The following is a 27,048-nucleotide window of genomic DNA, read 5'->3' on the forward strand; positions in this document are numbered from 1 at the left end:
TGCCGCTGCCGCGCATTGTGCCGACGGCTTCAGGGTCCTATCTATCAGTACACCCAGGTCCCTTTCTTGTTCACTCTTCCCCAGAGTTGCACCTGACATTGTATACTCGTATTCCTTATTCTTATTGCCTAAATGCATTACCTTGCATTTCTCCACATTGAACTTCATCTGCCATTTCTCCGCCCATGTTTCTAACCGACACAAGTCGCTCTGGAGTTTCTCTCTATCCTCCTGCGATCTGATTGCCCGGCATAGTTTTGTATCGTCTGCAAACTTGATGATCTCACTGGATGTTCCTTCCTCCAGGTCATTGATATAAATATTAAAAAGGATCGGCCCAAGTACCGAGCCCTGGGGTACACCACTAGTCACTTTCTCCCAGTCGGAGAACTTCCCATTTATGCCCACTCTCTGCTTTCGGTTTTCCAGCCATTTGCCTATCCATCTTTGTATATCTCCCTCTATGCCATGGCTTTGTAGTTTCCTGAGAAGTCTTTCGTGTGGAACTTTGTCGAACGCTTTCTGGAAGTCCAAGTATATTATGTCCACAGGCTTCCCACTATCAATTTGCTCGTTTACGGTCTCAAAAAATTGGAGTAAATTCGTCAAACATGATTTCCCTTTCCTGAATCCATGTTGACTGGGTTTCATCAAGTCGTGTGCGTCCAAGTGCCGGACTATGCTATCCTTGATCAGTGCTTCAACCATCTTGCCGGGGACCGACGTAAGACTCACAGGCCTATAGTTGCCCGGTTCCCCTCTCGATCCTTTTTTGAAAATTGGCGTGACGTTCGCTATCCTCCAGTCGTCTTGGTAAAAAGGAAAGAAAGAGGGGACTAAGTAAAGAGGAGAGGGAGGGAGTGGTTACATTTTTGAGAAAAGCCAAGTTTTCAAATGTTTTCTGAAGCGTTGGAGGGAGGTCGCACTCTGAAGAGGGGCAGATAAGCTGTTCCACAGCTTGGTGATCTTGAAGAGGAGGGATGTTCCAAGTTTTCCTGTATGGGATATGCCTTTTAAAGAGGGGAATGAAGTATGAATTTTTGGGTGGATCTGGTGGAGTTAGGATTCGAGGAGAGCTAAGATAGTGGAAATAGGGGAGGAGTTTCCATTATTTTCTATGGGGAAACTCGCTTTGATAAACGAGCATTATCCCAGGACAAGCAGGCAGCATATTCTTGACTGATGGGTGACGGCACCGACGGAGCCCCGGTACGGACAATTTTAGAGTGATTGCACTCTAAGAACTTAGAAAGTTCTAGTTAGGCCGCACCGCGCGTGCGCCTTCCCGCCCGACGAAGGCGCGTGGTCCCCAGTTTCTTAGTTTCCGCGGAGCTAAGAAGACGCGTGTTTCCAACGGCTGTTGGAAATTTTTTTCATTGTTACTCGCCTTCCCGCTCGCGCATTCTTTTTCTTCGAGAATTGTTCTCTTTCTTATTTTATTTCATTTGTGTTCAAAAAAAAAAAAAAAATCACTTTTTTTCGATTTTTTTTCGGTCGGCCCCGGTGGGGCTTGTTGGCACCATCGAAGCCTCGGGCTTCGATTTTGCTATGGCCGTTTTTCCCTTCATGCTCCCTTCACCGGGTTTTAAAAAGTGTCAGCGGTGTGCGCGCCCTATATCATTATCCGACCCGCACAAGTGGTGCCTGCAGTGTCTGGGTCCGGACCATAGGGCAGAAACGTGCACCCGCTGTAGTTCTCTTCAAAAGAGAACTTTAAAAAATCGGCAAATACAGCAGCGGATCTTTTTCGGTACCGCTATGGAAGTTCCACTGGTATCGACTCCTGCAACTTCCTCCAAGTCGACACCGGTAGTGTCGGCACCGCAAGATCCATCGCCGGTGTCGCACCCCGTAGGTAAGACGGCTAAGAAGCCTTCCCTTACTGTTCTCGGGCCGCCAGTCGAGCATGCAGTGAGCCAAGTCCTGCAGATTGCGCGCCGGCCCCGTAAGCGCTCCGCTCCCATTGAAGTTACTGCCTCTTCATCGGCATCGACTTCGCCTGAGCGTCGAGCTGCACAGCAGGTACTGAGCAAGAAAAAAGCGGTACCGGTGCCATCGGGACCGACTCTGGATTAGCGTATTGCCTCCATCCTACAGGTCCAACTTAAGGAGCAACTGCAACAATTGCTCCCGGCTCTACTGACTCCGAACCTTCCAGTGTCGGTACCTACTGAGCCTTCGGTGCCGATTGTCGACCAGCCTCTTTTATTGGCACCGCAAAAATCTATATCTATGCCTGTTCTGTCGGCAGAGCCGAAGTCTCTTTGGCGTACTGCTTACTCGGCTTCTGATCCGGTACCGTTCTCTGACACCCGTACCGCTGTGCAGTCACCAGGTACGGTATCCACACGTTCAGGGAAATCGGTACGCAAGACCAAGCATACCGAATCCTCCACTCCCCTTTCTCAGGGCCGTCTTCAATCGGTACGGGACCCTGACTTGTGGGATGACTTTGACGATCCCCTCGGTACCGAGGAAGATTATTCGTCTGATGAGGATGATCCATCGTGCAGGACCCTGCTAGTAAGCCAGAGAACTCCTCCTTCACCAAGTTCCTAAAGACACCCTTTCAATTCCTCTAGAGCACAGGTGTCAAAGTCGGTCCTCGAGGGCCGGAATCCAGTCGGGTTTTCAGGATTTCCCCAATGAATATGCATGAGATCTATGTGCATGCACTGCTTTCAATGCATATTCATTGGGGAAATCCTGAAAACCCGACTGGATTCCAGCCCTCGAGGAGGGACTTTGACACCCCTGCTCTAGAGTCTGACTCTAAAAAATCCAAGGCATTTCTCGATGCTTTGGATTTTGACCAACCTCCCAAAGAGTTTTTGAAGTTACCCCTCCATGACATCTTGAGGGAAACTTTTTACAAAAATTTGGAAACTCCTCTAACAATTCCAGGAGCCCCTAGGAAACTGGAATCACTTTATAAAGTGATTAATATTCCAGGGTTTGACAAACACCAACTTCCCCATGAGTCTCTGTTGGTGGAGTCGACCCTGAAGAAATCTACGGGAGCTAGTGTATATGCCTCTGTCCCTCCTGGCAGAGAGGGCAAGGCCATGGATAAATTTGGGAAACGTCTTTACCAAAATGCGATGTTGGCCAACCGTTCAGGTAATTACGCGTTTCACTTCTCTTTTTACCTGAAACATCTCATCCAACAGGTGGCCTCTTTTCAAAAGTATATTCCGGACCGTAAACTTCCTGCATTTCAACAATGCACCTCCAGCCTTTTGCAACTCAGGAAGTTTATGGTCCGTTCAATTTATGATACTTTTGAACTGACATCACGGGCCACTGCTATGTCTGTAGCGATGAGACGGTTGGCATGGCTCCGAGTCTCAGACCTGGATGTGAACCACCAGGACCGGCTTGCCAATGCGCCCTGCCTAGGGGATGAGCTGTTTGGGGAGTCGATGGATACCACCACGCAAAAGCTTTCTGCCCATGAAACACGGTGGGACACCTTGTTGAAAAATAAGAAGAAGCCTCCTCCTCCTCGTCCATTTAGACAACAACCATCGTATCAGAGGAGGTTTTCTGCTCGGCCGGTTCAGCCTCATTCTCCTCAACCTCGGAGGCAACGCCAACAGCACCAACAGGCTCGTCAGCAACAGCCGCCTACCGTAAAGCCTGCCCCTCAAACTAAGCCGACGCAGCCCTTTTGACTCCCTTCTCCAGGGCATTGCCAGTCTTCCTCCCTCCTGTCCTCTTCCACAGCCCATAGGAGGTCGACTTCACGTTTTTCACTCTCGATGGGAAGTAATCACCACCGACCAGTGGGTGCTCTCGATCATAGCCCACGGCTACTCCCTAAACTTCCAGACTCCTCCGCCATTAGGCCTACCAAAAGAGTCTGCTTCCAACAAGTCTCAGTCCCTCCTTCTCGCTCAAGAGGTTCAATCCCTCTTTCTTCTCAACGCCATCGAAGAAGTTCCTCAAGATCAGCGAGGCCAGGGATTTTACTCCCGGTATTTTCTAGTACCCAAAAAGACCGGAGACCTCAGACCAATATTAGATCTCAGAGATCTCAACAAATGTTTGGTCAAGGAGAAGTTCAAAATGCTATCTCTTGCCACCCTATACCCTCTTCTCTCTCAGGGCGACTGGCTATGCTCCCTCGATCTCAAGGAGGTGTACACACACATTCCTATCCATCTGACATCCAGGCTTTCTCATCAACCAACATCATTATCAGTACAAGGTGTTACCCTTCGGCCTAGCCTCCTCTCCCAGGGTGTTCACCAAATGTCTGATTGTGGTTGCGGCCTATCTCCGCTCTCACAACTTTCAAGTCTTCCCTTATCTGGACGACTGGCTGATCAAGGCTCATTCTCCTCAGGCGGTTCAGCTTGCCACAATCAGACCATTCACTTCCTTCGACTGTTGGGGTTCGAAATCAATCTACTCAAGTCGCACCTCATTCCAATTCAGCGACTTCAATTCATTGGAGCCATTCTGGATACTATTCGGATGAGGGCGTTTCTTCCACCAAACCGCCTTCACACCATCCTTTATCTCTGTCAGCAGGTGTTCCAGCAAACTTCCATCTCTGCAAATCACATGATGGTGCTCTTGGGACACATGGCCTCCACAGTACATGTCACACCCTTCGCACGTCTCCACCTGCGTACTCCTCAATGGACCTTAGCGACCCAGTGGTCCCAAGCGACGGATCCTTGTTCACAACACATATCTGTGACCTTGTCTCTTCGACAGTCGCTTCTTTGGTGGTTGACATCCTCAAATCTATCCAGAGGTCTGCTGTTCCATCTACCTCCTCATCAACTAGTCATCACCACGGATTCCTCCCCCTATGCCTGGGGAGCTCACTTGAACGAGTTCCAAACTCAGGGGTTTTGGACTACCCAGGAAAAGAAACACCATATCAATTTTCTGGAACTCCGAGCGATGTTTTATGCCCTCAAGGCATTTCAACATCTTCTCTTCCCTCAGGTACTACTCATTTGCACAGACAATCAAGTTACAATGTACTACATCAACAAAGAGGGAGAGACGGGCTCCCGCCTGTTGTGTCAGGAAGCCCAAAGGATTTGGTCTTGGGCGACAGCTCGTCAGTTATTCCTGAAGGCTGTCTACATTCAAGGGGAACAGAATTCCTTAGCAGACAATCTCAGCAGAATTCTTCAACCTCACGAATGGTCTCTCGATCCCATGACTCTTCAGTCCATTTTCGCTCAATGGGGCACTCCTCAAGTGGACCTTTTTGCAGCTCCCCACAACCATCAACTGCCCCTGTTTTGCTCCAGACTCTACTCTCCTCACCGTCTGGCGCCCGATGCATTTCTCCTGGATTGGACCAGTCTCTTCCTATATGCATTTCCCCCTCTACCGCTCCTGCTGCGGACATTGTTCAAGCTCAAGAGGGAACGGGCCACCATGATTCTCATCGCTCCACGGTGGCCCAGGCAACATTGGTTCTCCCTTCTACTTCAACTCAGTTCCAGGGAACCCATACCTCTTCCACTGTTTCCTTCTCTGCTTATTCAGCATCAACAGTCCCTTCTGCATCCCAACCTGCAGTCTCTGCACCTGACAGCTTGGTTTCTCTCGGGCTGACTTCGGCTCATTCACTCCTTTCTCAGCCTGTCCGTTCTATCATTGATGCTTCCAGGAAACCGGCCACTCTTCAGTGTTATCAACAGAAGTGGTCTCGGTTTTCTTCCTGGTGCCTCTTACATCACCATAATCCCATGTCTCTAGCAGTGGGACTGGTGTTGGACTATCTTCTTCTACTTCTATCAGAGTTCACCTTAGTGCAATTGCTGCTTTTCATGAGCCGGTCCATGGAAAACCCCTCTCGGCTCATCCTTTGGTTTCTAGGTTCATGAGGGACCTTTTCAATGTGAAACCACCTCTTAGGCCCCCTCCTGTAGTCTGGGATCTCAATGTGGTTCTTTCTGCTTTAATGAAGCCTCCTTTCGAACCTTTGGCCACAGTGCATTTCAAATTTCTTACTTGGAAAGTGGTCTTCCTTATAGCTCTCACTTCTGCCAGGAGGGTCAGTGAGCTGCATGCACTAGTGGCCGATCCACCTTTCACAGTTTTTCACCATGATAAGGTGGTTCTCCGTACACATCCAAAGTTCCTTCCTAAGGTTGTGTCTGACTTTCATCTTAACCAATCCATTATCCTACCTGTATTTTTTCCAAAGCCTCATTCTAATCCAGGTGAACAGGCTTTGCATACCTTGGATTATAAACGTGCTCTGGCTTACTATCTTGAACGCACCAAACCTCACAGATCATCTCCTCAACTGTTTTTGTCCTTTGATCCTAACAAGTTGGGTCATCCTGTATCTAAACGCACCCTGTCCAATTGGCTTGCTGCTTGCGTTTCATTCTGTTATGCTCAGTCGGGCCTGACACTGGAAGGTTCTGTCACGGGCCACAAGATTAGAGCTATGGCATCGTCTGTAGCTTTCCTCCGTTCCACTTCCATTGAGGAAATCTGCAAGGCTGCTACTTGGTCCTCAGTTCATACTTTTACATCTCACTATTGTCTGGATGCATTCTCCAGACGGGATGGACACTTCGGCCAATCTGTTTTACAAAATTTGTTTTCCTAATGGCCAACCTTCCCTCCGTCCCTCTTTTTGTTAGCTTGGAGGTCACCCATCAGTCAAGAATATGCTGCCTGCTTGTCCTGGGATAAAGCACAGTTACTTACCGTAACAGGTGTTATCCAGGGATAGCGGGCAGATATTCTTGCGTCCCTCCCACCTCCCCGGGTTGGCTTCTTAGCTGGCTTATCCTAACTGGGGACCGCGCGCCTTCGTCGGGTGGGAAGGCACTCGCGCACGCGCGGTGCGGCCTAACTAGAACTTTCTAAGTTCTTGGAGTGCAATCACTCTAAAATTGTCCGTACCGGGGCTCCTTCGGTGCCGTCACCCATCAGTCAAGAATATCTGCCTGCTGTCCCTGGATAACTCCTGTTACGGTAAGTAACTGTGCTTTTTGGATTACGAGAATGCTCCTGGAACGGATTATACTCGTAATCCAAGGTACTACTGTATATTGAAGGAACTAAGGCTAGTACTGGGCAGACTTGCACGGTCTGTGTTCTGTTTTTAAATTCTTTATTCATTTTCGTATGCTACAATAAGTGTAGCAAATAAACTCATTTAAAACTTAAAGATACACACTTGATTATCTCTCATATAAGCATCAAATTTAACATTTCATTACAAATTAAAATTCTATAATATTTTAAATATTATGAAAGAAATCTAACATTTATATCATCCTTATTGAATCTAATAGTCCCTCCCCCTCCCTCCCTATTCAATAAATCATAAAATTATCCTTACTGTGAAATTATTGAAATACTCATGTATTATATAATAACAACAAGTAAAACCCACCCTTGACATATGATACTATTTTATTTGGAACAACTATGAGAGCAAGAAGTCAAATCTCGTCAGATAACAACAAGCTTTTGTTTATTTTAACTGGAATAGCAATACAACAAATAACATACAATTGGAAAACATATGACAGGTTAAATTATAATTTTTGGTGGAATTCTGTGTGTCATATATACAAAATGGAGCTCACAATAGCAACGCAAAAAGGTTATATTAGTAAATTTCAGAAAATCTGGGGACCGTTAACAGAGTTTTGTAATGAATGATTAACTTTTCCCATATTAAGGTATCTGTGTTCTGTATATGGACATTCAGTCAAGGATGGGCTGGTGAGGAGAGCTTCAATTGCTGGGATGGTTAAGATGGGCTAGAGTAAGCTTTGATGGAGACTCCAGTAGATAGAACCTAAGCACACTATTGGACAGGACTCTGGGGTTTTGGCCAGAAATATCTAAGAAAAAGGACCATTTAAAATAAATGATTGATTTATGGAGCATGTATGGTTGGGCAGATTGGATAGACCATTTGGGTCTTTATCTGCCATCAACTGCTATGTTACTGTGTGACAAATGAGTTCCGCCTGTCGGATCACCTATTTGTCTTGTCCAGTTCTAGCCGTTGGGAAGACCAGCCTCTGAATCTTCGATATGGCTGTTTTCTCAAAGTACATTGACTGTGGCAAGCAGTCTCCAATTGCTATAAAAACTCATTCTACCAGAAGTGTGGCTTCCTCCTGGGCAAAGTCCAGGGCATTGCTGCCCAATGAAAGGCAGCCACATGGTCTACTCGCCATTCTTTTACAAAATTTTACAGAGTGGATGTGACTGCACAAACAGATGGAGCTTTTGGGTCCTCTGTTCTGGCACAGGCTCATCTGTCCTGCCCTAGACTCCAGGGACTGTTCTGGTACATCCCATCCATAATGAATCATATGCTTCTTGCATAGGAAGGAAGGAAGGATTAAGTTCTTACCTCGATGATCCTCTTTCCTGTAGAACATCATTTGATTCCTTATACTGCACCCTATCAGATGTCTGTTTTGCCTGCGTTGACTTGTAGGCTAAGAAAAGTATCCAGCAGCTTGACTCAAGGCAGCTAAGGAAGAGAAACAGTCCTTAGAATGCAAGCATATTAGTACTGAGATGAATATCAGCACATTTTGTTTTGCTAAGAGCTGTACAAATGTTAGTGCCTGTTGTCCACAGGTAGGTAATTGTTTTCTCCACTGTTATTTGTTGCCCTGTTGGGTACTTGTTTAACTTGTTTGCTATTGCAGAGGAGTTTCCTGAACCTCCCCACCCACTGCCCACCCCCTTTGTTTGCATTTCCTCTCCTAGGGGTTCTCACTTGATTTGGTACAGACTGAAGAATGGGGGCACTGCCCAGAGAGAAGAAAATCAATGTATTCTACAAGCATCTTGCGAGTTGGAGTGCTTAACCATACATAAGGAATTGTTTGCTGTTCTATAGGAAAGAGGATTATTGAGGTAAGAACCTAATCCTTCCATGTACATTGACATAAAATGAATATTTCTCATGCAATAAAGATCCTTTTGCTATCCCAATTCTGTAGGCCTTTGGTGCTTTTTCTCTTTTTCATTATATGGTGCGCTACAGATTCCCTCACTTTGTTTAATAACATGCATTAGTTCATGTTAATAAATTGGGATCACTATTAGGGCCCACATGAATTAAAGTCTCATATGCTTTGTGTCATTATGCACTGACTAATTTCTTCTTTTTTTTCTATTGCCACTCTTCAACTGCCCCTCACCTTCACGTTCCAGAATGGACGCTCAGTCAGCAAGCGGGGTGTCAGCTGCCAGTTTGGCCCCGATGTCACCAAAGCCTTTCTAATGGAAAACCACTTAGATTATATTATTAGAAGCCATGAGGTAAAGCCGGAGGGATATGAGGTTACACACGAGGGGAAGTGCGTCACAGTCTTCTCGGCCCCAAACTACTGGTAGGTATTTCTCAGGGTTACAGTATGCAGGGTGTGGGAGACCAAGGAGCATGGATGGAAAAGATTGTGTCCATATGCTTAAACCTTCAACCTCTCAGAAAGGTCATTGGAGATTTTGGATTCCATTATTTTACATTTGTTTGGTATACCATTTATGCCTACAAAGACTTAAAAATGGTTTACAACAGTACTAAAATAAAGGAAAGTGAAATTAGAAAAAGCAGAGATTTAATTACTTTGTGCAAGTGATATATAAGGGGAAGGGCCTATTGACAACGATTAGTCTAGTGCAGGGGTAGGCAATTCCGGTCCTCGAGAGCCTGAGCCAGGTCAGGTTTTCAGGATATCCACAATAAATATGCATGAGATAGATTTGTATCTCAAGGAGGCAGTGCATGCAAATCCAACTCATACATATTCATTGTGTATATCCTGAAAACCTGACCTGGCTGCAGCTCTCAAGGACCGGAATTGCCTACCCCTGGTCTAGTGCAATACTTAGATCACAAGCATTCATGCATTCTATTAATAATTGGATACTGGAAAATGATTTGAAGTTAAACAAAGACAAAATTGATAAGCTGTGAATATCCAAGAGAGAACTTCTAGTCTTAGGCTTTCACCCAGATTTTAAATTGTTCTATAATTCAGCCCAAGACTAAAATAATCTAGGTTTAACCACTGATGAAAATGTAGGGTTAACAGATGTCCAGATTTAACTGGACATGTCCCTTTTTTAGAGGATTGTCCAGGTGTCTGGATGGATTTTGAAAACCCAGCAGTTTGTCTGGGTTTTGGAAGGCCCTGGTTCTGCCAGAGTTCGGGGCCACATCTGGAGGACCTCTGAGCATGCACAGATACAACACAATGATATCGCGCTCATCGTGTCATATCTGAACATGCTCAGAGGCCCTCCAGATGTGAGCCCAAGCTCAAGGAAGGAGAGAAGACAAAGTTTGTGTGGCTTTGGGGTGGAGCGGGATAACCCTTTGAAAATGTAAGCTTAAATCTTATGTTAGAAAGGTGCGTAGTGGTTGTTTTAAAGCTAAATATGATCAAGAGGCTTTTCCTATATTTAGACTATGAATGGTGAAATAAGCTTGAGCTTTGTTTTTCTCAAATCTAGGTATATTATATGACCTTATTTGCGGATCTTCTAGAGAATTAAATTAATAGACTTCAGATTATTCAAAATGAAGCAGCAAGCTGGGAGATCACATGTCACCAGTTCTCAAGAACTTGAATTTGTTCCAGAAAAGCTCTGGAATATGGGAAAGTTTCAAATATCCTGGACTAGCTGTTGACTGGAGAGAATGATGGTTATGACTACCCCAGTGGCATACCTAGTATATTTGACACCCTGGGCTGATCATTTTTTTTTTTTTTTTTCCAAATATCTATTTGTTTTTGAAAGGTTTAGTACAAAAAGAGAAACAATAGTGCAACAAATAACATGGAAAAAGCTAAGATATTCATATTGCTCAAGCAGTTATTGCATAAATTAGAGGTAGAAGTATGCAAACATGCAACATATGCTATTCGAAAGATATGCGCACATGCAACGAAAAGATAGACTGGGGCTGATCATTTTTTAACACCCCCCTCCTCTACACATTAGAATCTCAGTTATCTGGCACCCAAGGGGATTGGTGGTTACTGGATAACTGTTTGTCTGGTTAATTGAGAGTGTGTTAGAAACCTTGTCTAACATTCTCTCAATCTCCCTCCCTCAAGCCCCAAAGTAGCAGAAGCAAGCAGCAATCCTGAGCTGCGAACCCCTCTCTTTCTTCCTTATCCGAAGTGCAGCGATCAGCAGGAGGCAGTCTCAAAACAGGCTGCTCGTGACCAACCTTGGTATGGCCTTTCTTCTGATGCAAATGAAGTGATATTGCTGCTGCACTGGTGCTTCGGGGTGGAAGGGAGGGGTGTTCCAAGGTAGGGAGAACAAAAGGGCACTCTCTAAAATTGAAGGGATAGATTCCGTACAAATGTAAGGAAGTTTTTCTTCACCCAGAGAGTGGTAGAAAGCTGGAACGCTCTTCCAGAAGCTGTTATAGGGGAAAACACCCTCCAAGGATTCAAGACAAAGTTAGACAAGTTTCTGCTGAACAAGAACGTGCGCTGGTAGGGCTAGTCTCAGTTAGGGTGCTGGTCTTAGACCAGAGGGCCGCTGCATAAGCGGACTGCTGAGCATGATGGACCACTGGTCTGACTCAGCAGTGGCAATTCTTATGTTCTTATGTTCCTAGCTGCTTGGGGGCTTGAAGGAGGATTTTTGGTTCAGGATGCTGCCGCTGGTGCTTCGGGGGACATTTTTTTCCCACTGGCAATTGTTTTGCCGGTTGTGTGTGAGCCCTGGTTAACTTAGACTCTACTGTATAAAAATATTATTTTTAGTAATAATCCACAAGTCACACAACAAGGGTGCATCTAGGGAAAAGCAGCATCTTAAACATTTCAATGAGCACTAGAAGATCAAAGCAACCATTGTAAAACTAAACAAGCCAGATAATACTGATCGATCCTGCAGATCAGTGCTAACAAAAAAAAACATGTCCTTTTCATACACACAGAACACAGATACACCCTTGGCCAGTAGGGAATAAGTAATCATACTAAAATTAGAAATATGTAGACAAAAGTTAAACTGAACTGCCAAGAAGCCAGACTCTGTACATAATGCAACATAACAGAAATGGTGACACATATTCCCTAATAATGTGCAAAATATAAAGATTACAGATGTAAATTTGAAAAAACTGATAAATAATCGCCTTACAAATTAAGAAATAGAAATAAAATTGTATTTTCTTATTTTCCTTTTTTTTTTTATTGGACTAACACATTTTTCAATTAGCTTTCAGAAGCCAAAACCACCACTTTCAGGTAAGTAGAGTATACTGCTGTTAGGGTATTCTGTCCTGACCTGAGGAAGGGGGTTTTGGTCTCTGAAAGTTAATGTTTTACAAGTTATTCCACTTGTGTGTTTCATGGCTCCACATCATTCTCTTCTTGGTTGGGTTGAGAACTGTTCAGTGGCCCCTCTTATTGTAGCTGTATTGATAAATGCTTATAAATAGAAAATGGAAATAAGGTAATCTTTTTACTGGATTACTTTTAAAACATATTTGGCACGTTTTATTTCATTTCATATCATTGAAATAAAAAGTGTTTTTCTTCCAAACCTGCTGCTCCTACAAGACCACAGCAGAAGAAACAGAAACAGCTTCCTCCAAAAACCCGGAGAGCAGCTCCACAAAAGCCTGCTCAGTCTTTTTGGCATGCTTCTTGAGAGCATAGCCGCTGTTCCTCTATCCCAGCCTCTCCCTCAACCCATCGGAGGACGGCTTCAACATTATTATCCTCACTAGGAACTGATTACCACAGACCTCAGTTACATAGAAACATAGAAAATGACAGCAGAAAAGGGCCATAGCCCACTCTAATGACCCACCCCCCTGACTTTACTCCCCTAGAGATCCCACGTGAATATCCCATTTTCTTTTAAAGTCTGACACGTTATTGGCCTCAATCACCTGCAGTGGGAGTTCGTTCCAATGATCAACCACTCTTTCGGTGAAGAAGTACTTTCTGGAATCACCATGAAACTTCCCTCCTCTGATTTTCAGCGGATGCCCTCTGGTGTTCGAGGGTCCTATAAGACAGAAGACATCATCTTCTGCCTCGGTACGGCCCGTGATATACTTAAATGTCTCAATCATGTCTCCCCTCTCTCTTCGTTCCTCAAGTGAGTACAGCTGCAATTTATTTAGCCGTTCCTCATATGTGAAATCCTTGAGCCCCAAGACCATCCTGATGGCCATTCGCTGGACCGACTCAATTCTCAGCACATCTTTCCGGTAGTGTGGTCTCCAGAATTGAACACAATACTCCAAATGAGGTCTCACCATGGATCTGTACAATGGCATTATGACTTCAGGTCTCCTGCTAACAAAACCTCTACGGATACAACCCATTATTTGCCTTGCCTTTGAGGAAGCCTTCTCTATTTGATTGGCAGCCTTCATGTCATCACTAATGATCACCCCTAAATCACGTTCTGCCGTGGTCCTAGTCAAGATCTCACCATCTAGTGTGTAAATTCTGCACGGATTTCTCTTACCCAGGTGCATTACCTTGCACTTTTTAGCATTGAAGCTTAGCTGTCAAGTCGATGACCACTGTTCCAGTAGTAGTAGGTCCTGCGTCATACTGTCAGGCAAAGTGCTTTTACCTACTATGTTGGATAGTTTGGCGTCATCGGCGAACAGTGATACTTTTCCTCTAAGCCCCTGGGTCATATCTCCTATGAATAAGTTGAATAGAATCGGGCCCAAGACCGAGCCTTGTGGCACTCCACTGGTCACATTTGACGTTCTGGAGTGGGTACCGTTTACCACCACCCTCTGAAGTTATTCAAGAGGGATGCTCTTTTTCACCGACATTCTTCCAGATCATCCTCCAAGAGAGGAATCTTCTCAACCTCAGCAGGCGTCCCTTCTTCGGGAGATAGAATCCCCCCTTCGTCTCAGTGCTATTGAAAGGGTTCCTCCACAGAGGAATTAGGGGTTTTACTCCCGGTATTTTCTCTTTCTGTAGAAGATGGGGAGGTCTTTGTCCAATCCTGGACCTCGGGAGTCTCAACAAGTCTCTAGTAAACGAAAAGTTTTGGATGTTATCCCTGGCAACTTTATATTTGCTCTTAGATCGCAACGACTCTCTGGATATGAAAGAAGCCTACACTCACATTTCAGTGCATCCAGCCTCCAGACAATTCCTCTGGTTTCAGGTGGCTCATCACCATTATCAATACAAAGTACTATCCTCTCCCAGAGTATTTACCAAGTTCCTGGTGGTAGTGGCAGCAGCACTACAGTCTCAGGGCCTTCTAAGTCTTTCCTTACCTGAACGACTGGCTGATCAAAGACCCTACATCATAAGAGGTGACAGTAGCGACTTGCATGACTATTCTCTTCCTTCAACAGTTCAGTTTCGAAATTGATTTTCCCAAATCCCAACATCAACCATCTCAGACTCTACAATTCATAGGAGCTCTGCTCATCACCATTCATCTCGGGGCACAACAAAGACAAGACACAACAAAGACAAGACAATTTGATTTAGCTCTGCACTCAGACTTATCATCTGCCATCAATCTCATGATGGTACTATTGGGTCACGTGGCTGCTACAGTGCATGTTACTCCATTTGCGAGACTTCATCTCAGGAACCTCAATGGACTCTCACATCTCAGTGGTCTGAAGTGCTCAACCTACTCTCTCAACACATTACACACTCCTTTGCTTCAACAATCGCTGCAGTGGTGAATGAACTCTTCCAATCTGTCTAGACGATTTTTGTTTCATGCCCCTCCTCATCAGAAAGCTCTGACCACAGACTTGTCCACTTATGCTTGGGGAGCTCATCTGGACAGGCTTCACATGCAAAGTCACTGGTCTCTCCAGGAGCGCCTTTGTCATATAAATCTGTTGGAACTCAGAGTGATCTGCAATACTCTCACAGCTTTTCAGCACATTGTTATCAACACCGTCCTTCTTATCCGCACAATCAGGTCGCGATCTATTACCATATTTTCACGCATATAACGCGTGCGTTATACACGATTTTTACAAACCGCGCATAACCTTGCACGTTATATGTGTGAGCGCATTGTACAAAATTTTTTTTACATAGTTCCCCCCCCGATGTCCAATTCACCCCCCCCTCCCCGCAGGACCGCTCGCACCCCCACCCCGAAGGACCGCTCGCACGCACTCCCACCCGCACCTGCACCCCCAGCCTAAAGGACCGCTCGCACCCCCACAGCCTCCGGACCCCCCCCCATCATGTAGAAGCTCCTACCGGTATCCTGCTGCTTCCTTTTGGCAGTCCCGGCCCTTCTGTGAGCCCTGCTCCTGCGCTGCTTCCTCTTCCAGCGGTCCCGCCCTTTCTCTGACGTCAAGCCCTCTTGCCCCGCCGACTCCCCGACTCGATCGGGGCAAAAGGGAGCCCAAGCCCTCTTGCCCCACCGATTCCCCAACTCCCCGACAATATCGGGCCAGGAGGGAGCCCAAGCCCTCCTGGCTCTGGCGACCCCCTCCCCCCGCTAGTTGTTCGGGCCAGGAGGGAGCCCAAGTCCTCCTGGCCCTGGTTACCCCCCCCCCCGCTAGTTGTTCGGGCCAGGAGGGAGCCCAAACCCTCCTGGCCACGGCGACCCCCTATCCCCACCCCGCACTACATTACGGGCAGGAGGGATCCCAGGCCCTCCTGCCCTCGACGCAAACCCCCCTCCCCCCAACAACCGCTCCCCCCAAGAATCTCCGACCACTCCCCCAGCCGACCCGCAACCCCCCTGGCCAACCCCCACAATACCCCCACCCCCCTTCCCCGTACCTTTGTGTAGTTGGCCGGACAGACGGGAGCCAAACCCGCATGTCCGGCAGGCAGCCAACGACGGAATGAGGCTGGATTGGCCCATCCGTCCCAAAGCTCCGCCTACTGTTGGGGCCTAAGGCGCCTGGGCCAATCAGAATAGGCCCGGGAGCCTTAGGTCCCTCCTGGGGGCGGGGCCTTGGGCACATGGTCAGGTTGGGCCCATGTGCCTCAGGCCCCGCCCCCAGGAGGGACCTAAGGCTCCCGGGCCTATTCTGATTTGGTCCTCTCTTCATACTTTTACCCAGTTTTACTGAGTGGTTGTGGCTGCGCGCTCTGATGCCATTTATTGGAACCTTGAGTTTGAGGGCAGACTCTTCTGTCCTTCCCTAGCTAACGTGGCTTTGGTAGGTTACCTAGCATATCAAGGAACCAACAAGAGGATATGCCACTCTTGACCTAATCCTCAACGGAATAGGGGGACCTGCAAAAGAAGTGGAAGTAGTAGGGCCACTAGGAAACAGTGATCCCAACATGATCCAGTACAAATTAGGAGTAAGTACAATAAAAGGGAAAAGAACCACAGTGACAACGTTCAACTTCAAGAAAGGGAACTATGATGCTATGAGAGCAATGGTAAGAAAAAAACTTAGAAACAGCTCAAGGAAAACAGAAACTGTAGAGCAAGCCTGGTCTCTATTCAAGGGCACAGTGCAAGAAGCACAACATATGTACATCCCCAGATTTAGAAAAGGGTGCAAAAAAAAACGAACAAAAGACCCCGCATGGATAAACAATGAGGTGAAGAAAGCGAAAGGAGACAAGAAAAAATCATTCCGGAAATGGAAAAAGGACCAAACTGGGGAAAACTGGAATGAACACAGGAAATGCCAAAGAGAATGTCATCAAGTAGTTAGGAGAGCGAAAAGAGAATACGAAGAGAGACTGGCCAGGGAGGCAAAAAATTTCAAATCATTCTTCAGATATGTTAAGGGGAAGAAACCGGCGAGGGAGGAAGTAGGACCGTTGGATGATGGAGATAAAAAGGGAGTGATAAAGGAGCAAAAAGAGGTAGCTGACAGGTTAAACAAATTCTCGTCAGTCTTCACAAGCGAGGACACATCCAGTGTACCGGAACCCGACGTGATCTTCCATGGTGATCAAGAAGAAAAACTGTCAGCAATAGAGGTGAGCCATGAGGATGTCCTCCAACAGATAGATAGATTGAAAAGCGACAAATCACCAGGCCCGGACGGAATCCACCCTAGGGTACTAAAAGAACTAAGAAATGAGATAGCGGGAATACTCCAACGAGTTTGCAACCTATCCTTGAAAACTGGAGAGATTCCGGAGGACTGGAAGATAGCAAATGTTACACCTATCTTTAAAAAGGGGTCAAGAGGAGACCCGGGAAACTATAGGCCGGTAAGTTTGACATCGGTTCCAGGCAAGATGGTAGAAGCACTGATAAAGGACAGCATCTGTGAGCACATCGAAAAAAATGGGCTGATGAAAGCGAGCCAACATGGCTTCTGCAAGGGAAGATCGTGCCAAACAAACTTACTGCACTTCTTTGAGGGGGTAAACAGCCAGTTGGACAAAGGGGAACCTGTAGACATCATTTACCTTGACTTCCAAAAGGCCTTTGACAAGGTACCCCATGAGCGGTTACTTAGGAAGCTGTGGAACCACGGGGTGGAAGGGGACGTACACAGATGGGTCAAACACTGGTTGGCAGGCAGGAGACAGAGGGTTGGAGTGAAGGGTCACTACTCGGGCTGGAGGAAAGTCACGAGCGGAGTTCCGCAGGGGTCTGTACTTGGACCGCAGCTGTTCAATGTATTTATTAATGACCTGGAAACGGGGACGAAATGTGAAGTTATAAAATTTGCGGATGACACTAAACTCTGTAGAAGGGTTAGAACTACGGAAGAGTGTGAGGACCTACAAAGGGACCTAAGCAAACTGGAGGAGTGGGCGAATAAATGGCAGATGAAATTCAATGTAGGGAAATGCAAGGTCATGCATATAGGGAGAAAGAACCCGATGTTCAGCTACCAAATGGGGGGATTAGTATTAGAGGGAAGTAACCTTGAAAGAGATTTGGGTGTACTGGTGGATACAACAATGAAGTCAACGGCGCAATGCGCAGCAGCCGCGAAGAAGGCAAACAGAATGTTGGGTATTATTAAAAATGGTATTACGACCAGAACAAAAGAAGTCATCCTGCCGTTGTATTGGGCAATGTGCGCCCGCACCTGGAGTACTGTGTTCAGTATTGGTCGCCGTACCTTAAGAAGGATATGGCAATACTTGAGAGGGTCCAGAGGAGAGCGACACGAATGATTAAGGGCATGGAAAACCTTTCATACACTGAAAGATTGGAGAAGCTGGGGCTCTTCTCCCTGGAAAAGCGGAGACTCAGAGGAGACATGATAGAGACCTACAAGATCATGAAGGGCATAGAGAAAGTAGAGAGAGATAGATTCTTCAAATTTTCAAAACATATTGGAACAAGAGGGCATTCGGAAAAATTGGAAGAGGATAGATTCAAAACAAATGCTAGGAAGTTTTTCTTTACTCAGCGGGTGGTGGACACCTGGAATGCGCTTCCAGAGGATGTAATAGGGCAGAGTACGGTACTGGGGTTTAAGAAAGAATTGGACAATTTCCTGTTGGAAAAGGGGATAGAGGGGTATAGATAGAGGATTACTATGCAGGTCCTGGACCTGTTTGGGCCGCCGCGTGAGCGGACTGCTGGGCACGATGGACCCCAGGTCTGACCCAGCAGAGGCATTGCTTATGTTCTTATGGCATCCAAAAGGGACGTAACAGAATGGAAGATTAGGTTTATAGCTTCAATAATCTTCTTTGTTAGTCCCTGGAGGATTCCATACGACCCACTGTGGAGATTGATTGTGCTGGATGGGCTTCGGATCAGTGATTGTGTACTTCATGCCATAAGACACCGGGGGAAGAGGCGGGAGCTTCTGACTTCGCCTCCTCCTTGTCCTCTTGAGCTGGGAAGCCGGCCTGGGTCCGTGTCTTCCAAAGAAATTGTCACCCAGAGGCCATTCTATTCCGAGTCTGCGGGCTCTTTTGATGTGACACATGTACCTTAACAGAGCCCTGCCATGCTGCAGAGTGGGCCTTTTCACTGGATTTTATTTGGCTCCTCTGAACGGCATATCCTCAGACCCTGCTTGTTTGACTCAGCTGGCGAGTGCTTCGGGGCTTTTTCAGTTTATGGGGTCTGTGGTGAAGCTTCTAGTTCAGGAGCTCTCTTGTCTAGCCATGTCTGACCTCAATTGCAGTGGTTGCCATGCAGTTTTTATGATTCTTCTGTCTCCTGCCACTGTATTTAATTTGGATCTGGATGATGCCTTTGCTGGGATTGGTCTCGGCCGCCCTGATCGTCCAGATTTGGTGGTGCTGATCCTTCTTCACATTTGCAGTGGGCTGCTGTCTGCCTTTTTATGGCTGATGTTCTGAAAGAGCTCCATTTGGATTTTCCACCTTCCAATTCTCTGGCTTCGGTCCTAGATCTTTCTCCTGTGCCTTTTTCCATTCAGTCTACAGCTCATTGGTCTGATTTCAGAGCTATGTGATCCTTGGAAAGCTCTTTCCAATCTGCCAAAGCTATGTCTGTTTTATCACCTGAATCCTGATTTTTGGCAGGTCTGAACAGCCTGAGGTAGATTCTGCCGTGGTGCAGGTTTTCCAGCGTGCAGCCCTCCTTAGTGATGGGGGAGTGAGGTTTCAGGATGCTCAGAATCACAGGGTGGATGTGTTTCAAACTATTTTTTTTCAAGCTTCCTCAGGTAGCTGAGTGGCAGTGGCCACTTCCTTTATGGCACATGTCTGTCATTCTGGCCTGCTTAATGCGTCCTTTGTGGAGGTGCATGCTTTTCCTCCACTGGTGCTGGTTGGTGTGGCTGCGGTGCTGGGCACCATTTATGATCTCATTTGAGTTCTTAGTACATTCTCTGCTGGTGCAGTATCTTTTTTTTTTTCTCTCTCTTCTCTTTTTTTTCCTCGGCTGACATTTACTGGTTTCAGGAGCCGTTCCGTCTGCTCTTACAAGAGCCAGAATTTGCCCCAGAGGGTCTTGTTAGCTTTGGCAGAAATCTCGAAGGCCGGTCAATAAACAGTATGGAGGCTAAGGTTGGATGCATTGGTTTGGCCCTGGCTGACTCACGAGTGCCTTTATTATGTTACCTCCGTCCACCAGACAGCAACGCATCCCAGCCTGATGTCTCTAGTGGCTCCGGATTGACCTTGCCGCCCGTGGTATGTGGTTCTCGTACGTCTTCAGCAGGACGAGAAGCTCTTGCTCCCTTTTCATTTATATTTTCTCAGTTAGGGACTGGTGTCCATGGAGAATCCACGGCATTTTGGTCTTACTTGCATGGCTCTTGAGCACTCAGCCTTGATGATGTGTGGTTATTTGGAGGTACAGTTATCTTGACTCCTTTATGCTCAAAGTAACCCTCTCCTATGGTTTCTTCTGCCAAAGCCTGGAAGGCTTTCCCACAGTGGGGTGCTAGGAATTAGGTAGAGCTTGAAAAGGTTCCCAGTTTGGTAGTCCTGGCTTTCCTTCAGGAGGGTTTAGACAAAATTCTAGCAGTGACCTTCCTGAAAGTTTCGGTTGCAGACCTTTCATGTTTTCGAGTGTGCAGAGGCGCTAGTTCACTTACTGCTCTTTCAGATATATCCAGGTGTATTTGGGGGGGGGGGGTGCGGTGCATTTCATCTGCGTCTTCCTTTCCCTTTGTGGAATCTTACCATTGTTTTGCAGGGCCTTGGTGAGGCCCCTTTTGAACTACTATAGGATGAATTTCTTCTGGACCTAACGATCAAGACAGTTTTTCTGGTCACCTTGTCTCAGCACAGTTTATTTTGGAGCTTTATTTTCTTTCATGGAGGGAACCCTTTTTCCGTATTACGGATGTGGGTGTTTTTCCTCTGTACTGTACCTTCCTTCTTGGTCTAGGTCTTTCACGTCAACCAGGAGGTTAGGTTGCCTGCTTTTCATCCAACACGTTCAGAGCGCAAAGATCAGATCTTACACAAATTGGATGTCCGGAGGGTCTTGCTCCATTATTTGGAGAGGAGTAATGAGTTCAGGCTGTAGATTTCCTCTTTGTTCTAACTGCTGCGCCTTGCTGTGGTAGGCTGACGACCAAGTTCTCAATCACTCGATGGATTCAAATGGCCATTTCCACAACTTATATTGTCTGTGACATGCAGCTGCTGATTTCGCTTAAAGCACTCTTGATGAGAAGTGTGGCTGCGTCATGGGTGGAATCTCGAGCAATTCATCCTGATGAACTTTGCACAATAGCTATTTGGTCCTCTCTTCATACTTTTACCCAGTTTTACTAAGTGGTTGTGGCTGCGCGCTCAGATGCCATTTATTGGAACCTTGAGTTTGAGGGCAGACTCTTCTGTCCTTCCCTAGCTAACGTGGCTTTGGTAGGTTACCTAGCATATGGCATCCAAAAGGGACGTAACAGAATGGAAGATTAGGTTTATAGCTTCAATAATCTTCTTTGTTAGTCCCTGGAGGATTCCATACGACCCACTCTATCTTTATTCACTCAGTTGTTTGGAGTAGCAGCTCCTTTCTACCTTGGTTACTCTCATTACAGGTTTGAAGATTTTCCAGCCAGTTGCCAGATCCTGTATGGATTTCATGTGACTATGCACATTACCAAAGGCCTTTCTTGGGGTGCTTGCTCCACACTGCAGGTTAGTACTACATTGTTCCTTCATGATTTTCTGAGTTGCCTTTGTTCCTGTTATCACTTATTAATATTTTGCAGAGTAAAATAGTTCATGAATTCTGTTGATGGGGATTCTTCCCTGTACCCTCTTGTTATGGATTTGTTCAGGTATATTGCTTGGCTTTCAGACTGAACTGGATTTGTTTATCAGCTCTCAGGTTAAGGAGGATGGAGTATGTGCTCAGAAAAGTTGTGGATTTCTGCAATACCTGGCTGTGGGTTGGAATTGAACACTTAGCGTATGGAATCCTCCAGGGACTAACAGAAAAAAGGAAGACTAGAAATGGAAGATTAAGTTTATACCTATAATCTTAATCTTCCATTTCTAGTCTTCCTCTTTTCTCCAATATACCTGAAAAAAGTTTTGTCTCCTTTTTACATCTCTAGCCATTTTTTCTTCTGCCTGTTCTTTTTCACCAGTTGTATTTCTCTCTTCTTTGCGTTTATCTGATATTTCCTGAGTTTCTCTTCTTGTGTTCTTTTGAATGCTACCTCTTTTCCTTTTATTTTTTTAGTGACCTGTTTTGAGAACCATAATGGTTTCCTTTTCCTCTTGCGGCTCCTACACGCAGTCTGTGGCTAACCCGGAAGCCTTCCCTCTGATGTCAGGGGGAAGTCTTCCAGGTCAGCCCCGGGCCACTACCTGTGACTTTGTGAAAAGAAACTAGTGCGGATGAAAAGGAGGAGGGAGCTAGCCAGAGCAGGTAAATACCCGCTGGAGGGAGGCACGAACTTGGGACACAGAATGGAAGGAGGGAGAGGGACGCATTGGGACATGGAATGGAGAAGATGGATACTTGCTCGTATCTACTATTTGGATGTAAGTCGGAATTCATAAACCGGGAACTACCCGTCTTTCCTAATACATTCTAGAAAACTCTGGAAAAAGATTGGTGCTAAGCAATGATGATATCCCCCATTTTGTGTTTCTTCTGGATTTTTGCCAGACACTTGTGATCTAGATTGGCCACTGTGAAGACAGAATACTGGTCTATATGGACCATTGGTCTGACCCAGTATAGCTATTCTTATGTTCTGTGACTGTCTTCAAGCATATCTGTTACAGATAAGCAATATTGCTTTTTCTCATGTTTCATCTGAACCTACCTTTCTGTATCTTCACATTATGACCCTTGTTCTTGGAATCCAAGAATTTTGTTCTCTCTGGAAAATTCCACTTTCCTGTACTTTATAGAAGCAAGAGGAGTCAGTTCTGAAATTGGCTACTGAAGTAGTGGTTGATCTTTATCATAAAGCATATGGAGACAGATTTAAAGATCTCTGTATGTATACTGGAAAAAGGATGATTCAATAAAAACTCTGTGACATAATGGAAAGGGTGGCAATGTGTGCAAAGGCCTCCCAGTGGAGACATTGGTGAAGAAGATTTTGGATTTGAATTCAAGAAAGTATGGGACAAGCACAGAGGGATCTCTAAGGCAGATGCAAAAGTATTAGAGATTAGAAGTTGGTATGAATGGACAGACGGATAGACTGTATATTTTTTTTAAATCTAATATTGTTTTCTATGTCAAACATTTGACTAATCTATCATCTCTCTTCCCTTTATTACCCCACTGTGTATGTTTTCAATATATGGATATTTGTTTGTATGGTTTGTGTTCCAGGCCTTGGTTCATTTTCAGCTCTTTCCTGACCCATTTATATCCTCAGTATCCCTACAAAGATATAGTATCTATGAGTGCATATGATTTCTCAAGATAGTGCCCTATCTCCTTTTTCCTGCTATTCATATTTCTCCTTATACACACAAACATACTCTGAGGTTCCCTGCTTTCTTTATTATACTGACTGGCTGAAGTGATTATGCCTAGATCTCTCTGGCAGTTTCAATTTCTTATTCTTTTAAATTATGTATAACTAATGGATTTTTGCATCTCTGATACATAATTTTGCATTTGAAGTTCATTTTATAAATCTTTATTTTCAAGTTCTTTTGATTTTCTTCTTTGAGTTGCAAGCCTTGGAATAGTTGTGTAAACCAAAGACTTGAAACAGTACAGGAATTTTCAACCCGCTCCTGGAGTATTCCTTGTCAGTTTGGTTTCTAGAATGTTTGTAATGAATATGCATGATAGAGGTCTGCATACAGTGAATGCATTGAATGCAAATCTTTCTCATATACAGTGGAACCTTGGTTTACGAGCATAATTCATTCCAGAAGTATGCTCGTAAACCAAATTGCTCGTATATCAAAGCGAGTTTCCCCATAGGAATGAATGGAAACTCGTTTGATACATTCCCTCCCCTTCGAGGCCACAGGCACTGCTCCATAACCCACCCCGCGATCCGGCATCCCCCCCTGTGATCCGGCCCCCCGCTCGCGTCGCCCCCCCATCTCCACGATCCTACATCCCCTGCTGAGCATCCAAATAACATCCCTTTACCCCGATTTGGCACCAGCACCAACGTACAGGACATGCCAGTGCCTGAAGATCCTCCCTCTGGGCTGGGCTGGACTGAGCATCGGAGATCCTCCCTCTTGGCTGGGCTGGACTGGGCCTTGAGAATCTCGGAGAGAGTGAGACCAGAAGGCCTTGAGCATGTGCAAATGCTCAAGGCCCAGTCCAGCCCAGCCCATCCAAGAGGGAGGATCTCCGATGCCCAGCCCAGAGGGAGGGTCTCCAGGCACCAGCATGTCCTGTGCATTGGTGCCAGTGCCAAATCGGGGTAAGGGATGTTATTTGGGTGCTCAGCAGGGGTTGTAGGATCGCGGGGGGGAGGGGGCGACGCGAGCGGGGGGATGCTGGATCATGGCGGGAGGGGGGGCACTCATAAATCGAATCAAGCTCAGTTTCCGAGGCGCCAATTTTGCAATTGTCTTGCTCGTCTTGCAAAACACTTACAAACCGGTGCACTCGTAAACCGAGGTTTGACTGTATATTCTTTGTGGCTATCTTGGGGTACAGCAGTATAGAACTGAAAATCCCTGGTAGAGTTGGCTTTAGTGGTTCATATGGTGGTAGGCCACCTCCATACTGAAGTCTTCCTGATCAGGATTTCTGAGCCTGGGGATTTATAAATGCTATATTCGGGGGGGGGGGGGGGGGGTTATTGTGCTCATTTTGTGGCATGATGATAGATGGCCAATTAGAGGCTCGTAATTGGCAGGTTCCAAAGCCAGGTTACAAGTGTGAGTGATGGGAAAAGATATAGAATAGAGAAAAAATATCCCTAGCTAGAGTGAATGGAGGCTAATGATATCCTGTTCCAGCCTCATTCTGACTGATCTTGAAGAAAGAGAATGACTAGGACAAAATAAAAACCACCCAAATTGTGGTTTAGGTCATACAGTGTTTTATAATAATGAGCTCTGCATTCCATTTTAGTGATCAAATGGGAAATAAAGGTGCCTACATCCATCTCAGAGGCTTGGACCTGCAGCCCATGTTCCACCAGTTCACGGCAGTGGTGAGTGTCTGTGACCTTTCTTTCCCTTTATCACCAAACACTGATGAAATGGGTAGAGCAAGGAACTAGGAGGGAGTGCTACTGGGTAGGTTGCACTTTGGGGAGGGAAGATCAGTGTATGTGGGAGTTAGGATGGTATTGTAATGGGGAGGGCTAAAACAGTGAGAAAGACTCCTCATGGGAGCCAGGAGACTATGTTACTGAGGAGAGCTAAAGTTGGAGGGGGGAATTGAAGAGTGTTTGGTACCCAGGAGCCTGTAGTGCAGGAGAGGGTTGTGAGGGAGCATTCACGTTTATACCATTCTTTCTTCCTTGCAGCCTCATCCAAATGTGAAACCAATGGCATATGCAAACACACTCCTGCAGCTGGGAATGATGTAACTGCTACCTGGGCATCATTCTTCACCCAGAACACAGAAACTGAGCTGGTGTCTCAGCCCTCCCTCTTGCCTCAGCTTTTCTGCCGTCGGGCAGCAGAGGCATCTACCACAGCAGATAGCCAGTGGCTCCCGAGAGAGGAGGCCGAGTTAACCCTGCGTGACCCCAATGTGCTAGCGTTACTGTCAGACAGTCTCTCAGTAAGGCAGTGATAGCTTTATTAATATTATTTTTAAATACTGTACAGTGACCTGCAGCATTCTTGGGAAGAGGTGTTTTGCAGGGAAAGGTGTGCATGTGGGTGCTTATAAACACCCCTGTTAGCATCCTTTCTATCACCAAAGGGGAGGGGGTCCTAATTTCAGTTTTCCATGGCATGGATAGAATCCTGGGACAGAAGAGGGGGATTGTTTATTCTTTTAGAGTTAAAGTTACAGACTCTTCATTTTGCAGTAAGACTTCAGTTTTGAGGGGGTGGTTTCTGACCTGAGGGTTGGAGTTCTGCTGATTAGTAAAACCTGGTGTCGCTCATATTCTCATGTTGTTTATTACTAGGACTGTTAGCAAGTGGCTATAATCCTTGGGGCCATCTCACTCTATATGCCTCAAATGGCTACAGATGGTGCAGAGTTTATGATGGCTGTAGTTTTGGTGGAGCTGGATTCCCCAGTATACTCCATTCTTAAATTTTGGTTACATCTCAGCCTACTAATGTTTGACCTCCCACTTGCTACACAGTTAATAGGGGTGGTCATTTTAAGAGATACCAACCAACTGGCCTCGCAGAGAGACAACAAAAAATTGCAAGTAATAAATGAAAAGGAGCTTTTCTTAGTATAAAACTATGAAAAGCAAGAAGGAACCACCAACTCCCTCCATTCTATAAATGGCCAAGCTGGTGTGAAAGCACATAGAACCAGACAGCACAGTACCTGTGATGACGGTCAAGCAGGGTGACTGGGTGAGCAGTACAGAAGCCAGTGCAATAAAAAGTATGTTCCTATGGCTTAGCCTCATTCCCCCTCTCAGAATGTTCATACCTGTTTTTATGCACAGACAGAATTTTTGGCCCCACACAAAAACCTGTTTTCTCTGGTGCACAAGTGCTTTTTCTTGTGTGCTTACTATGAGAAAGAGAGAAGAAATTACTATAGACTGGAAATAGATGAGTCGTGATTACTAGAATTTTATGGATGTTGGATTCTCCTGACTCCCTCCATGCACACACAGGCATACCTACTTAGCTGTTTTACTGTCTGTAATTAAAGATGTTGAAATAAAGTAATTGCCCCAGGTCTGGTCTGTTCTCTACAATAATTCACGTGCTCATACAGAGGTGGAGTTCAGGGCTTAAGTTCCTTACCTGCATTCCAAAAAAGTCATGAGTCAAAAGACAGATTTGAATCTCCTGGCTTTTCATGAATTGTGTGCATTGCATAGCTGTGCCAAATTGCCCCAGGAGATTATATTTTTGGTAAGAGATATTGGGAAGGCTGGGGATCTGGATAAGGGAATGATATCCTACAGGTGATCGAGCTTGTGCGACAGACAGCTAGGAGATTTCACCAGCTAAAGCCCTGTAAAAAGAGTAGATTGGTAGCATTATCGAAAGGATTAGTAATGTACAAGATGACCAAGTTGGTCTATAGTTCTTATTTAATGTTTTTTTTACTATATTAGAATATCAGAAAGAATTTGTGAAACTAAGAGATCCTTTT

At 45.7% G+C, this 27,048-nt stretch overlaps 1 protein-coding gene across 1 annotated transcript in view; it reads left to right on the forward strand.

Annotated features, from left to right (window-relative positions):
• LOC117365186 (serine/threonine-protein phosphatase 5) overlaps window positions 1-26,642 on the forward strand; it is a 177,650-nt gene extending 151,008 nt beyond the window's left edge. The window contains exons 11-13 of the mRNA XM_033955262.1: window positions 9,184-9,362; window positions 24,871-24,952; window positions 25,271-26,642. Of these exons, the coding sequence (XP_033811153.1) occupies window positions 9,184-9,362; window positions 24,871-24,952; window positions 25,271-25,333 (324 nt within the window). The 3' untranslated portion in view covers window positions 25,334-26,642. The remainder of the gene's footprint in view (window positions 1-9,183; window positions 9,363-24,870; window positions 24,953-25,270) is intronic.
• Window positions 26,643-27,048: the final 406 nt, after the last annotated feature.

The sequence above is a fragment of the Geotrypetes seraphini genome, chromosome 8 (assembly GCF_902459505.1).
Source record: "Geotrypetes seraphini chromosome 8, aGeoSer1.1, whole genome shotgun sequence".
NCBI classification, from domain to species: domain Eukaryota; kingdom Metazoa; phylum Chordata; class Amphibia; order Gymnophiona; family Dermophiidae; genus Geotrypetes; species Geotrypetes seraphini.